Source organism: Centropristis striata, chromosome 7 (genome assembly GCF_030273125.1).
Source record: "Centropristis striata isolate RG_2023a ecotype Rhode Island chromosome 7, C.striata_1.0, whole genome shotgun sequence".
NCBI classification, from domain to species: domain Eukaryota; kingdom Metazoa; phylum Chordata; class Actinopteri; order Perciformes; family Serranidae; genus Centropristis; species Centropristis striata.
In genome coordinates, this window is record NC_081523.1 from 14,550,411 (window position 1) to 14,566,255 (window position 15,845).

General features: G+C 40.2%; 1 protein-coding gene across 6 annotated transcripts in view; it reads right to left on the reverse strand.

Moving 5' to 3' along the window:
• Positions 1 to 15,845, reverse strand: part of rtkna (rhotekin a) — a 71,589-nt gene that overhangs the window by 48,123 nt on the left and 7,621 nt on the right. The window contains exon 1 of one of the 6 annotated variants that reach the window (XM_059337100.1): positions 1,095 to 2,608. The exons of the other annotated variants lie outside the window; for them this stretch is intronic. Coding sequence (XP_059193083.1) covers positions 1,095 to 1,190 — 96 coding nt within the window. The 5' untranslated portion in view covers positions 1,191 to 2,608. Of the gene's footprint in view, positions 1 to 1,094; positions 2,609 to 15,845 lie in introns of those variants that run through there. 6 annotated transcript variants of the gene reach the window in all.

Genomic DNA, 15,845 nt, shown 5'->3' on the forward strand with positions numbered 1-15,845 from the left:
GTGGTAAAGGTGGTTCGATGTTGCATTAATGATAACCATTCGTCATGTTGCAAATGACTCCTTTCTGTCTTTCTCCAAACCAGTGGGGGAAAGTAACTAAGAACATTTACTCAAGCACTATACTTGAGTACAATTTTGAGGTACTTAGACTTTACATAAGTGTTTGATTTAAGGTTACCTTCTACCTCTATTCCTCTGTGAAATACCTATAGTGAGTATCTGAAATACAGCACACTGTTATACAGTATATTATACCACTAAAAGCATTAAAAATGATGGAATAACTCTAGCCTTGTTGCAGCTAAAGCATTATCATCTTACAGTTAACTGTGTAAATACTTATAATCTAACATAATGAAGCAAAAAAATGGCCAATTTGGCTACAAAGTGAATACTTTTACGGTTATGCTTTAATACCTTAAGTAAGTTGAATGGAGGACTTTAACTTGTAACAAAGTGTTTTTTGAAAGTGGCATTGGTACTCTTACTTAAGTAATAGATCCTAATACTTTTTCCAACACTGCTCAGAACACAATACTGTACTAGCAAACACACACGCACACACACACACACAGACACACACACAGACACACACACTCCCATAGGGGCTTATGAGGCCCATATGTGCAGCTGTGGACTGTGTGTGAACCCCAGTTGGAAGGGGAGACGCAGAGGGAGAGATGGATGGCATGCAGTGTTGTTTTCTCTTAGCTGTCACTGTAAGATTTGCCATCTGTAACGGGGAGAGACCACACCAGTGTCAGCTCGACTTGTTTGTCCCATTGAAAGATTCTTCAACCAGCTCCTGTGTAAACTTTACAACACGCAGAGGCACAGCTGCAGACTAACACAGTGATGCACTATACTTTAGGATAAAAGATATTAGTGAGCTTGCTTGTTTTCAGGGTGGATAGTCAATCAGTCAAGAAAAAGAAAGTAAAACGGTCTGAGACATGATCACAAACACATTTTTTCGCACTGCCACACCCCACAGCTTTGACATTTTGTAAAACTGGTGAAATCAGCGCAAATAAAAGCAACGAACACGCGTGCAGAGGGTCAGAGACAAGTGATGGTCAAGTGGAAACTTTTACCTGTAAACTGAGGGCAATCTGACGGATGTACATCATATTAAGGTCCTCCAATATCCACAGTTTTTCCTCCATGTTTGCGAATTTATCAACTGGCATCCTTTCGTTATATATCCACAAAAATTACTTCTCCTTGAAGCTACTGGTCCGGCTCAAAGCGCTCCCCCGCAGGTACCGGGGACAGAAAGTTCACCATGACACTGTCTACAATCAGTGCGTAAAAACAACGCGTAAAAGTTCAGCTTCTCATCCAAAACAAGACTCCGGGAAGCATAGGTGGAGTGGATGACAGCATCGGCTGCACTGTAGTAACCCTGTCCATAAAAATTCCCCCAGCCCGTTCACGGCGCGTATTCTTCTTCTCTACTTTTCTCCGGGCAACAAAGATCCTCTCAAACACCCACAGTCAACACCCAGCGGTTGCGGGGAAAGAATGGAGCCTTTTAAAATGCAGTTCTTCTCTTTGTGTCCCTGTGTCTCGATTGTGAATGCCGTCTGTCCTCTGTGTGACAAGAGACCTCTCCACAAAAGGGCATCGCCTCTGCGGGAGTGATCGACACAACTAGTCCACTGTGTGCGCCCTGACGCGCCCCAATTCGGCGCTAAATTAACCCCTACGACGCGCCTCTGGTGATGGTAATGAACTTTTTTAAAAAAGAATTAGAAAGAAAGGGGTAAAAAGAGGGAGAGACTACTGTAGCAGCCCCTACGCCCTGTTAAACAAACAAATAGCAAATACCACACCACCACACAAGCATAGCGGGGTGGGGAGCTTTGTTCTTTTTACTGGCTTGATAATAAATGGAGAAATTATAACCGTGTCAGCTGGTGCTCGTCATGTGGGGAGGCGAGAGTGAAAAAGAACACCAAGAGATGTTATCTAGCAGTAAGAAAAAGTGTGATACACTAAAACAAAGGAGGTGTTGAAATTATATAACTCCATTAAATAATAAAAAATAATCATAATAAAAAGATCAGTTTTTTAGCAAGATTGTTTAAATATTTGAGAGAGGAAATATGTAGGCTACGTTAGTAGGTCACAGGGTCAGAGACATTTGGCAAATCCAAATACATATTTCATAACTCAGGTCCCCAGTGTCACAGATCCTTTCAATCTTTCATTGCATAACCTTTTAAATATTAATTTAAGTCTCTCCTGGCGATTCTTACCAAATCCAATAAAAATACTGGTTCCCCAAAAACGTGTCAACTTCACATATACTGTTTGGTGAAGTTGGATGTTAAAAAAAACGCGAAAAGTGCTTTTAAAAGGAAGAAATATTCCTCTACTTTAAAAGACCAAACATCCAAAGGACAGCCTCCTTTCTCATCACTCCAGCTGTTTGGAAGCCAGTTTCCTCTGTTCTCCAAACAAGACAATCCCAAAGTTTACTCCATGTGACGTTCTGCTTCTGTCCTCTGGGAGAAGTGCTTCACAGCCTTCAGAACACGCACTGCGAGTAGAAGCAGAGAGAGACCCAAACATGCATCCTGTTCTCCCCGCGTTAATCCTGGACCTCATACAGCTGTTGTGTGATGAGTGTGTATCCTTCCTCGTGGCGTGGGTGAGACCACGCTGCGCAAACCACAAGCCGACCACTCAACAGGAAACCGGCGTCACGTTGCGCACTGCTCACGGAGGCACATTAATTAAAACACACTCATTCTTCTTGTGTTCGCCAACAACGACGCAGGGGGGAGTAACGGAGGATTTCAGGTGGTCTCTGAAGGATTTCAAGAGCTCATCATGCGGAAGAAGAAGATCACTCCTTACAGGGAAGTTGTAGAAAATAAAGTGTTGGGATCAAAGGTGTAGGTTTCATTTCAACCATGGTGGGGATACAGTACATTTTAAGCATCACACACTTAATTTCCTGTATTTTGGTGATTTGTATGCACCAATTTCTGACTTGTATGCATCAATATATAGTGGGAAAGTATATATTCATGTAAAGGAAAACAAAAAAACAGGTGACAGGTGAGTTCAAAATATGACAGATTATCAGTGAGGCTCTCAGGCTTTTATTTCAAATTTGTACTCTCCTGTAGATCGAGTCATCGCTGCTGATATAGGCATGATTAGCTCTTATCTCCTCTTTGTGTCTTTTGTTTCAGTAACCTCTTTAAGGACATGTGACACTCATTAGACATTAATGAAATTTAATTAATTCATAAACCCCTCATCTGTAATAGCTCATTTGTGTAACAGGAAGATTCTGCATGTTTAAAATCCTTCTGTATATTCAAAACTTATACTACATATAAAGAGTACATTTGTAATATTTTGAGAAAAAAGTTGTAATTTTACAAGAATAAAGTCATAATTTAATGAGAATAAAGTCATCATATTTTAATAAAGAATCATGCCCTATAGTCTGCTTTGCATTATGTTATTCAGAATGTCTAACTGACACAGGACCCTGTTTGAGACTTTCTGCATGAAACAAAGTTTAGAGAAGCAGCTGCTCCTTATCGGAGGTGGAAAACCGAATCGAACAGAAAAGGGCTGAAATGCTTAGTTGACTAACAAATTATTTTATTGACCAATCCATTCTTTGTTCCAATCGAAAGATCTGTAAAACTAAGTTTCTCCACAAAGATCCGTGCCAATGCAACACCTTAAATCTTCAGTTTTCCAGAGGTGTTCTCATAAGTATCACAAAAATAAGTGAAACACATGAAAAAGCATTAAAAATGACTCATCAACCAAAGAAATCTTATCTAATCTTAATCATGTAGTCAACTAATTGACTAAGATGGGGCAGCACTGCAGAAAACACTTCTAAATCAGGCATAAATCTTGCTTGCCAGATTGTATTGGAGACAAACAACATCAGAATGATCTATTATGACCTCACTCCAAGACAATGTGAATGACAAATATTGATAGGGTGTGTCCTCCCAAATATTAGAAGCAACATGTCCCAACTGTCCATATGCAGACCTACACCCATGATTAGGGTGATTGTCCTGATGCAAGTTTGACGTGACTTTTGGGACCTTCCCTCTCACATACATGCCCATATGGCACTCCATCACTACGAAGCACGTCCTCCAAACTCTTTTACACGGGCAAACAGTGAAAACAAAGGAGCTGTAAAAGCCCTTTTCACCTCAGAGGAGAGAAGGAGGAGGGGGAGCCCGGGGTGCCAGTAGCGAGCTGGGTCATTTCCCCAAGAAAAGCCTCCACCCTTAAGAGTTTAAATCACCCGGCTAATCTGTGGCAGACACCGACATACAGAAGAGATTTATTGTTCTTGAGGTGGAAAGAGAAATAGTTGAGGTGAACACACAGAGGGAGGGTTGTAGGTGCTCGCAAAACATTCTGGGACTCTTGTGCGATTGTGTGTGTGTGTGTGTACAATTCACAGTTCACTGTGTGTTGGTTCATATCCATTCAATCCCCTCTGAAAGTCGATCTGGCATGCCGCTGAACTGGAAAAATATTCACTTAACAAGAACTCAAACACCTCGAACACTATGCTGAATTGTGTTAAAACTGGCCTTTAATGAAGTGATACAGTTTTTCTCACAGCTGCTCTACATGTCGGTGTTTTTTGAAAGAACGAACAAACACCAGGACAACAGTGTTTTACTCCAGTGTCACTTAATCCATTTAAGGCTTTCTTTAGTGTCTCTTTTACGCCGGCAGCAGTTCCTTAAAGCAGAACATGCTGCAGGTAAATCTCCCAGCAGTAAAACACAAAGACTGACACCTTATGACAAAAGCCTCGAGGCTGAACAAAAACATACAGAAAACAGCCATTATCTCAATGACAGGGCACGCTGGCAGGCAGGCGGGCAACTAGCTCAAACATAGAGCATCGCTGCTTCTTGGCCGCGAGCCACGAAGGACGAATCAAACTCAGGCATTCAGAGACAGTAGATTAGTGGTTAGTGCAGAGGCCTAACAGCTTCAGGCCTGACTGGGATTTTGCTATGTTTAATGGTGATTACCTACTGATGGGATGGTGGATTAGCAGATCGGTCCGACTGTAGCCCGGGCCAGATGTGCTAATTGGCTGCCATTAGGGAGGAGTGTAACAGATATATTACACAATCAGTTAATCCAACATTAACTCAGAGGTTTGATCAAAACAGAGGGGATTGGGTAAACAGAACACCGACAGGAATCACTTGTTCCATGGAGAGATTAGAAAATTTGGATAAAATCCCTACCCTCACACACACACACACACACACACACACACACACACACACACACACACACACAAACACACAGTGACCTTTGCGTAATGGGTTCTAAGAGGGTTGGACTGACTTCAAGACAATAGCCGGTGCATTTATTTTTTCTGAACGGATGTGCGGAGGAATATGGACAACTTCCTGTCCATACACCTAATCAGCTGGAGGAAACATGCTAGAGTCGGCGCTGTGGGTCACTCCACAAAAAGAAAACAGTGATATTATACAAGTCGTATAAGTGAAGGAAAGAGAACGTTTTACTCATAAAACAGATTCATATTTTAATCTTTTAAAGCAATTTTTTACAATGTCCTAATGCACATCCTGATAGCACCTACGCCCTATTGGACTCAAACTTAACCCATGGCACTGACTCATGTGTCTTTTGACTTGATTTTTTCGCTTGTGTTGTATGAACTCTCAAATGTACGTCGCTTTGGATCAAAGCATCTGCTAAGTGACATTGTAGAAGATAGAGAAGTTGAAAGTAAAAGAATAAAACATTTTCTCAAGTGAAAAGGCTCAAGTGAGGTCACGAGTCGTTGGTGTTACAGTTCAAGTAGAGTCGCAGGTCTTTTGAAGTCTAATTTTCCTCTCTATCACCAGATTCCATGTGCTTCAGAATACAGAGTATGCCAAGCGAAAAGCAATGTAAAAAAGACAGAAAAGTGCCCTGAGGAGAGTCATATGATGCTCTGGAGAGTGCAAAGAAAACAAACACGCTGATGATTATCATACGAATGTCATTTCCATCTTCTAATCAGCACCATCTCATAATCTCAGATAGCAACGCTACCTTTTATCTCCACAACTGCAGAGCCTGTGCTGAAGGTTAAAAGCTGTCTTTAGTCTAACTCACAGAGTGGCAGCAGAACAGGGCAGGGAAACAGGAGAGGGCCCCGGAGCCAGCCGGGCCCCAAACCACAACAAAGAACCCTGACTGTCATCTAGACCCAATCTGAAAACTGAACCCCACCCACACCACGACTCCCACTCGCCCACTGAGACATACGTACACAGACACAAACCCACACTTACATACACAAATACACACCCAGGCATAAACAGACATAAACAAACACTCTTTGAGCAATGTGAACACAGTACACACACAAAATGAAACTGTGGCACAAGTGTCTGAAAATACGAATGCAGCTGATCGAGGTTTGTCTGTCTGATTATGGCCTGCCAGGCAAACGTCCTCCCTGTTGTTTCACACAAGGACAAAAGGAGTGAAATAAGACAGAATATTACAGAGCAGTGTGTTTGTACACTTTCAGACAGTTGATTGAACAAGGACAGTGAGAAAATAAGAGGCCCCTTTCCACTGATTTATAGTCACGCACTGAAAATGGGATATTTCAAAGCGCCAGGTTACAAATCTGTAACCCGAACAGATTTAAATATCACAGGACTTCACTTACATGGCTGTGTTACGACATGCACCAGGTCACATCTGTTTGCCTCGATGACAGCAGCGTGTGACGAACTGTGAAACCAGACGTATCATGGAGAAATTCCCCTGGAGGTCAGTTCTCAGTTATAGAGCATGAAAAAGCTGCGCTGACAGCTAAGCAGTCGTAACTCAGACACGGAGACGGGGTAATGACATTGTAAATCTCATCGACAGTCTACCTTGTTATTAGGTGGATCAGTTTCTGTTATGTCTGAGTGATCTAACTTTTCATTCAACATTAGATACAAGGGATGGTATGATGGAGCGTCGTAAAGAACGTTGTACTCCATGATCAAAATTTGAGTAACACTGCAAATGAAATGACGATCATGGACCAACAAATCATGTACATAGTGTTCTTTCTTTTTCAGGAAATCCCACGATGAAGAAAAAATGTATGCATCACAGTCTGTGGATTATCTTTAAAAAGCTGTGGGAGTAGCCTGCTTCATCACACACAGTAATAAAAGAACAGAGTCTTTGAGCACCTGGTTTGAGGGGCCATCTTATTTCTCAACATTACCCTTTCTACTTAAAAATGAAATATGTAATTTTCTGACGCTATGGGGTCTCTCAAGCGGTCAGCTGCTCCTGGTTCTTTCAGTATTCACTGTTCAGAAGGTTTTTAACAGGAGCCGATTTGACCGCAGAGCTCTCCTCCTCTCTCTCTGATTAAAACAGGTAAAAATACTTAATTTAAGCAGTTTCCTGTGAAAAACGTGGGTTATTTGTTCAGCACGCTAGCAGAGGGGCTTGTGCTTCTAATGTTTGCTCTGAAAACTTAAGATACTGACATCCCATGACTAAAATCCAGTGGTGGAAGAAGTATTCAGATCCCTACTTCAGTAAAAGTACTAATACCACACTGTAGAATCACTCCACTACAAGTAAACGTCCTGCATTCAAAACCTAATTAAGTAAAAGTACAGAAATATCAGCATCAAAATGTACTTAGAGCAGTGGTGGACTCAGACTGTTTGAAGTAATAAAATAAAAAGTGCACATTCTGCACAACATGGGGCCCCACCAGTGCGCAAAAGCTATGATGCATCATGTATGATGAAATAGTTAAAAGGGGATCCAGATCAAAGTAAATAATGATTTGGTACTGACAATTAAAACCACCAAACAGAACCATCTAGGGGGGTCTTGCAAAGGCACTTTATCGTGTTTTCCACCTTGGCATCTAATTGCGCTTTTCTACTACGGGTACAGGCCTACTATTAATCCACTTCGATGTAGCTGTTCGTCACCCTAGGGCACCCATTCATTTTTTGCACGTGTAAAGGGCAGCCAATAAGGCACTTCCTCTCGTTTTCACCACTCTAGAGGGCACTTTAGCACGCTTTTTCAACCATGGAGGCATAAGCCGGGGAGGCATGAGGGGGGTCGTTCATTGTATTTTTTCATGTTAAATCCTGACCTGGAAAGTAACTAGTTACTAAAGCTGTCAGCTAAATGTAGTGGAGTAAAATTATAAAGTTGCATATGTGGAAATACTCAAAGAAAATACAAAAACAAGCACCTCACAATCGTACTTCAGTGCAGTACTTGAGTAAATGTACTTAGTTACATTCGACCATTGCTAAAATCCTTAATATGCTTAAAACATATAGTTGGAAGTGACTGGGATCTGAAAAGTTTATTGTAAAATATGGCTCAAAACGTCATAAAAAGTAAAATTTTTACTACTTTTGGCTGACAACCACACCGCTGACGCATGCACAAAGGAGATAAGACGTCATTGACTGGTGATCATGTGTTTCTGATTAAAATTACAGATTTCTCAAGGTTTAGTTGGAAACATCTGGAAAAATCTAAGAACATAACTCAACAAAATACATAACACAAGTCTAGTCTAAATGTTACATATGACTATTAAGGAAAAAACTAGCTAAAGCACTCAGTCTCACACTGTCACACACAGACCTATAGAGACGGTTATGCAGCATGTCAGGAGTAAGCAGAGCACTCTGGCTGCAGCCCAGAATCATTGCTGACTCTCAGGATCGCTACCTCAGCCAGTCACAGGAGACTGCAGCATCTCATCATTCTGAAGAAGTGGGCAGCTCAGTGAAAGAGAAACTTACTCGTTAGGCAATTCATCTCCATTGATTTCTACCCTCTAGGGTCCAGCCTGTGCAATATCACAGACAGATATGTGTGGATTTAAGAGGATATGTACACTGGGGCAATTCATCCAGTATTTAATCACATGAACACTTTTCTAAAATTATTATTAATGACTGTAAGGTGAATATAAAGTGAATGTCAAATTTGTAAAGGTGAGGTGATAAAGAAGAGAGAAAGGTGTGTCTTGGCTCCTGGGCTGCTGCAGAATCTGAAATGGAGCAATGGCTCCCTCTGCAGAGCAGAAGTAGCAGCACAGTAGGATATGCCACCCAATTTTACAGTCAGGTTAGTTGCACAGAACTTCACTAGGTAATAATTATTAAAAAAAAATAACATGTGAGAACAAATGTGAGATTTGAGTGCATATAAATTAGTGAAACTTGAACAATTCTAACGCGAGGACTCAGAAAGACTGTAATGTGCTCGTATTCCTTTCCAAATTAACCCAGACATGATGAAGATGAGCTCCACAGACATTAGAGAGTTAGCAGTGAAGGGAAAAACAGAAACAAAAGTCATTGTTCCATGTATAAATAGTCAAGCTTTAAAAAACATGAAATTCTGATCTTTTATTTGCCGTGAAGTCACTTCTGCCAGACCATAATAAATATTTTTAGAGCTCACACCGAGAGGCGGCTGTGTGCAGTAAAAGTCTGTCTGTGTAAAATGTAAAACAGAAGCCACCAATGTACACATCTGCAGAAACAATAATACAAGAATGTAAACATCTGCAGAGGAGACACGGGGGAGGGCATATCTCAAACTGACAAGCATAACATCTTTAAAGGTTACCTATGAGTGAGGCAGAAGAAGGTCTAATAAGGCGATTGACTGAACAAAATTATTCTGGACATTTATTTTGTTTAAATTCAATGAGATATTTTACCCTCACTCATTTTTTTATGTTCCCAAAGACAAGTTGTGGAGTAATTCTCGTGTTCAGGTTTGCTTTGAACTTACATCTAATAAAAATGTTTATTGGTGGTATGTTAGTTGTCCCGCTTACAAGAACACATATTTGAGTTTTGTTTATTACCTTAAGAAAATAACATTGGCGGACTCATCAGCCGCAACATCTCTTAGTCAGCTGGTTTTCTCATCTGGCTGGCTAGTCACAACTTTGGGGAATCCCCTGGTGAGAGCTGAGTCTGGATTTACACATACAGTACACTCAGAGTATCACAAGCAGAGTACATATTTGATTATGTATGTACGATGTGCCCTACATACTGTATATTCCCAGGGCTCATTTACATGGTCAATTAATCTTTTTTAAATAAGTAATTTATTCAATTAAATGTCAGAAAATGGTAAAATGAGTAATCCCAAGCTGCTTTCTTCAAATGTCTAAAATGAGCCTATATTTGGCTTTTTTGCTAAATAAATTACTTACTGAAAATAATAGTAAATGTTTTGATTGTTGATTAATTGACTAATTGTTTCAACTCTAATTAGTTTGTATGTGGGTGTGATATACAGAATTCCCTCGAGACAATCTGTTTTTTACGCTGCAATCCCATTCTAAAGTGCTGACTGCCAGACCTCTTTTAGTGCTGACAAATGGTGCTAACTGGCACTCCATCTGATCCACCTGTTATGTTTTCAGAAATATGATTGTAACTTCTACATTTACGCACTTTTTTCATAAAAGTTTATTTTGCCTGCCATTTATATTTCATGGTCTACTCGTAGAAGCATCCGCACATTTATACCTGCAGGATGGGCGATTAAGCGTCCATATCCACCTGAGTGAACATCTCAACAAGCTGATATTTTCCTTTTTCTTAAGGTAGGCAATAATGGAAAACTAGCAACAGACACGATAAAAGTAATTGCTGAGACAGCAGGAACAACACGACGATACAACAAGATCTGACACTGCACCGTCTGCTACTGGGCCCAGTAAACAAACACATTAAAACACAGGCATGCTGGCAGGGACTAGTACACTATGCAGCATGCAGGGAAGGCAGACATGCATAATAGACCCATCTGCTCTCATAAAGCCAAACACCTGCTCAGCATCATCAAAACAAAGAGCAACATCATTGATGGTTGTGCCCCTTTGCCCTTTTCCTCCAAGATACTGTTTAGCCTCAATATTGTGCTAAATTATTTGGTACTGAGAGTCTTTTTTTAAAAAGACAGAGCTGCAATACAATACTCACATCCATCAGCTAAATACCAGCAGCTGGTTATTACACACAGTTCACAGCGAGCATGTAGGTGACTTCGCTTGAACTCATCGCTTTGTAACTCGGTGATATTGCACAAAATGATAACAATAGTCAAAATCAGAGCAGGAGCAGGCATGTGCAACACACCTATCCACCCACCACACAAATGCACATTCCTCCACATTGATTCCTTTTACAGGGCATTCCTCTGTATGAAAGAGAGGCCCTGACTCCGTCTATTTCACAATAAAGCCAGGTAGGTATGTAATGTATGCGAGCGAGGGATAAAAAGCCTCTTTGTCCACGAAAAAACAAAAGAGGAGACTGGAATAGAGAGAGCAATGGAAAAGATGTAGGATAGTACGCTGACATCGACATGGCCCATATTCTTCAGCCTTAATGGCCATGTGGAATTGAAGGTTAATGACGTGTCCCTGGTGAAGTTACAGGCTAAACTTGGAGTGAATTGTTGTAATGGATTCACACAGAGTACAAAGTGACTCTTTGTCACATCTGGGCTTATGCTACCAACGCAGAAACTACCAGGTCTGAAAAGTGAAACCAATGCCCAAGTGGCTTTAACCTGCGTTCTTTCTAATGGCTAGCAGTGGTTGGAAAAAGAAGTCAGATTGTATGAAGGTCAGTAAAAAAAAGACCCTACTTCTCTCTTCATATAACATTTTTCTTGTGAGTTTATGGTTTAAATTGATAGTTTAAAGTCTTCTTAATACAGCATGATGTTCATTTTGTAAATTATGGTCCCAATCAGAGCAAAATGAACAACAAAGAAGGGTAAGCTTCAGGGTGTGGCTACACATGTCTAGCTTTCAGTTAAAATAAAAGACCCTCTAATGAGGTGGCTGTTAATTTTAAATTACAAATGCACCTTGTTAATTAATCAAAGCTAGCAGTAGTCCAAAAACCAATGTCTGACGTCACACTGAATACATCCACGATGCTGTCTCATTGAAAGAGGTTTCTTGTTTTTTCAACTGTAGTCCATCATCAACCTGTTTGGTTTGCATCTCCATACAAATGTAGGAAAAACACAACAAATGTAACATTTCTAAAAAGCCATGTATCCCCTGTGCCATACAGTCATTGAAGATAATGACTACTTCAAGGTCAATGGGTGTATTGTGTATCTAATCAGGCTGCTAATTAATCAACTGCAATGTTGTACACTGTTGAGTTTTTATGTCTATTGCTGGGTTGTGTCGTGGTATGTTTAATATTTTGTGTACTCTTGTCTATCTATCTATTTATCAATAAATTTATCCATCTATCCTATCTCAGACATATCTGCATTGTCTGTTACCAGTGTCACCTTTATTTTGCGTACTGACAATTCCAATAAAAAAGTTAAATAAAAGAAATGTGTCTCATGAGCCCAACAATTGCAACTATTTCTCACGAGTGTCCAGCATGGTGAGTTTGTCAGAGAATGGCATTTTACCACATGGAGACAAAGCTTCTCATGTTTCTAAGCCCTCTGTGATAAGTCAAAGGGGTCTGACAACAAGTGTCCTGGACTGTAAATGAAACCACACATAGGAATCTGTGTGTGTATGTGGGTGTCTTTTTGTCAATGTTTAACAGAGCAGTACACAGTGGGGGTCTTATGTTCGCAGGAAGGAGATACCTTTGGCATGATGCAGTCAAGTTGTGTTTTACAGTCTGTCAGCGCCGGGCTCGATAGGTTTAGGTTAAGGTCTCTGGTGGGGCGTGTATCCAAAGACAAACAGTGAAAATAGATTGGGAGATAAAAAGACATAAAACAAACAGTAATCTTCTATCGCTGTCTTGAGGTAAAGACAAAGGAGGACTTCCTCAGTGTAATCTGGATCAGGAAAGTGGGTTAGCCCTACAGTATATGACAAAAAAGACCAATTTTCCTGCTATATCAAGGGAGCTGAGCCTCAAAGAAGTGGTGTGGCCCACATATTATGGCTCTCCTGGGAGAGGGAGGCGTTGAGGTTGACAGATTGGGGAGAATGAAACAGGGAAAGAACGTGAAAGCTCACAGAGGCGGCATAGAGCCGTAGTATGTTTCTTTCACGTCATCCATTTTCATTATCTTTAATCTGGAACAAACCGCACATTCTGTATTACATCACTTTTGCGCTAATCTAGTCTCTTTAATAGCTCTTTAACACCGGCTCAGTGCCATTCATGTTCTCTGAACCAGCTTAAAACAAGGGCTGGACCTAAATCCTTCCATTGTCATCTCTTTCTCCTGAGTTACGCAAAAAAAATAAGGAGACAAGAAAGGACTCGCATGGCAACAGTTCTGGGTTACTCCGATTCAAAAGCATTATCCACTTCACTAACCAAGGTGATAACTGGATGGGACAGGTTTGATGATGCATGGAGGAAGTTTCCCATCTGGGGGAGTGGGAAAGTATCCAGTGATTACACCACCTCCATCTATCTCTCCATCTGTCTCTTAACCGAGTCACTGCCAGTGACAGCCTCGCTCAGGACAGCGCACACTGTGTGAACAAAGCCTGTCTATGTCTGATAATATGCAATGGACCTTGCTCAAGGAGACACTGCTGCTTAGTCACTGTCTGAAGGTGTGTGTGTGTGAGTGTGTGCGCGTGCACGACTGTGTGTGAGACAGAGGCTGACAAACTGCAGCTATCAAGAATGACTAATGAGAAGTTCAAAACAGCAGCTTTCTTTCATACCACAGAACTGTAAGGAGGGTTGTAAACGCACATCTGTGAACTGGCAGGGTTATTATAGTCAACTAAACCTGAAAATAAAATGGGAATAATCTGTAAAAACGACTATTAGTAAACTGACACTAAATATAAATATATCCTCTAAAGATAAAATGAAACTAAACTTAAACAATATAACATGCTGATTAAAAGAATAATGAAGAAAAGAAAAAAGGGTCAGTTTTTAAAAAACTCCTGAAGACCCAGCTCTTCAGAGAGCATTTCTTCTTTTTGCACTATACCTTGATTGTTTGCTTTTATTCTTCCTGTAAGTTGCTTTGGATAAAAGCGTCTGCTAAATGACTAAATGTAAATGGGTCAGTTCAGTTTTAGTTTTTTTTTTAGTTTTAGTTTTTTTTTTTTTTTTAGCTAAAATGTTTAACTGCAGCAATTCCTTCACAATAGACAGTAAAGTGACACAGAGATTAAACATTAAAGGGGACCTGTTATGCAAATTTTCAGGTTTAGGGATTATTTTAGAACATGTTTACATGCTTTAATGCTTTGTTCAGAACAGTTTGAAGCCAGAGGATTATGCTCACAGGGGTAACTTTTACACATGTACACAATATTTATAACTTTGGCTATGTTTAATAAGAACATCTGACATTGTACCTTCAATCAAATGATAGAAAATAATGAAAAGCATTATAGGTCCCCTTTAAACATAATACAGATGCCATATATATATATATATATATATATATATATATGTAGTTACATACTTTTGAAACATTATACTTAGCCCCAACAAACTACTGTAAAAGTAAAACTAAATATATAATAACTAAACCTATACTAAAACGAGCAGATACACTAAACTCACTTCCTGTGTATTTACTGTATGTGTGAATGTACACACACGTCTATTATCTATCAATGCTCTCTCTGTTAACCCCTTGTTCAGAGTGAAGTCCCCAGCACACAAGAAAATGTATGTGTGGTTGGGTGGGGCTCACTTGCAACATCAGCAGCAGACCCTCAGCTGTTAAACTGCACCCTGACACCAGTTGCCACATAGAGACGCAGGCCACTAACCACATTCCACGGCCAAAAACACTTATGCCTTAAAACATGAATGGCCCTCACACAGAGGCAGTCGACTCTGTGTCCATTTGCAGCAATGAGGAGCTGGAAATAGCAACCCGATCACACATAAATATGTGAAATGACCTCTTAACACTGCATTACACGGTGGTGGCACGTAAATGTGTTAAAATTTCTTGCTGGCACCATGGAAACAATACCAGTGGAAAGTTAATTAGGGTCCTTTGTCGCGGTGGACAGATACAGCTCCAGGTCCAACAGAAATATGTTTTAATCAAAGTCCGTGTCGGGAGGAGGTCGGGGTGGATGGATGGGTCAAACACAAGACTATGACCCAGGAGACCGCTGTTCTTGTCCCATAGGACACACAGACTTATTTTAGCTTGTACTTGCACATTACAGTGTGCAAACACACTTATTTGAACCCAAGCAATTAGAGGTGGGGGAGAAAATCGATACAGCATAGTATCACAGTATTTTGCATGGCAATATATATATATTTTTTTTTTCCGGAGGCCGTAGCAGGCTCACTTTTAGCAATATACTGGAGATACTGGTACCATATGAAACTAGAAGATCTAAGGAATCTAGAGTAGGTCAGGATATTGGGTTGGCAAGTTGTCATAATAATGCTGCAATGTTTTTTTTACTTTTCATTCAAAAAAATTCAGAGCAGTGAAGCTTAAAGTTGAGGAAAGTTTGAGAAAATGCTGCTGTTGTTGTCGTCCATACATGTTTGATATCAGTTAAGTTCAATTTGACTGAATACTTTGTTGGTCAGTCTGTGGATTTGACTCTCATTGTGGAGAAATAAAAAGACTGAAGTGAGTTCTTGATTGAATTTAATTTTGTGGACACAAAATGCAGTTAAACGGTTAAATTGCAATATATTGTATCGCAATACTCACTATATCGCAAAATGCTTAAAATCACAATAATATCGCATCGTGACTCAAGTATCGGGATAAAATCGTATTATGGGGCCTCTGGTGATTTATAAAACAAGTTT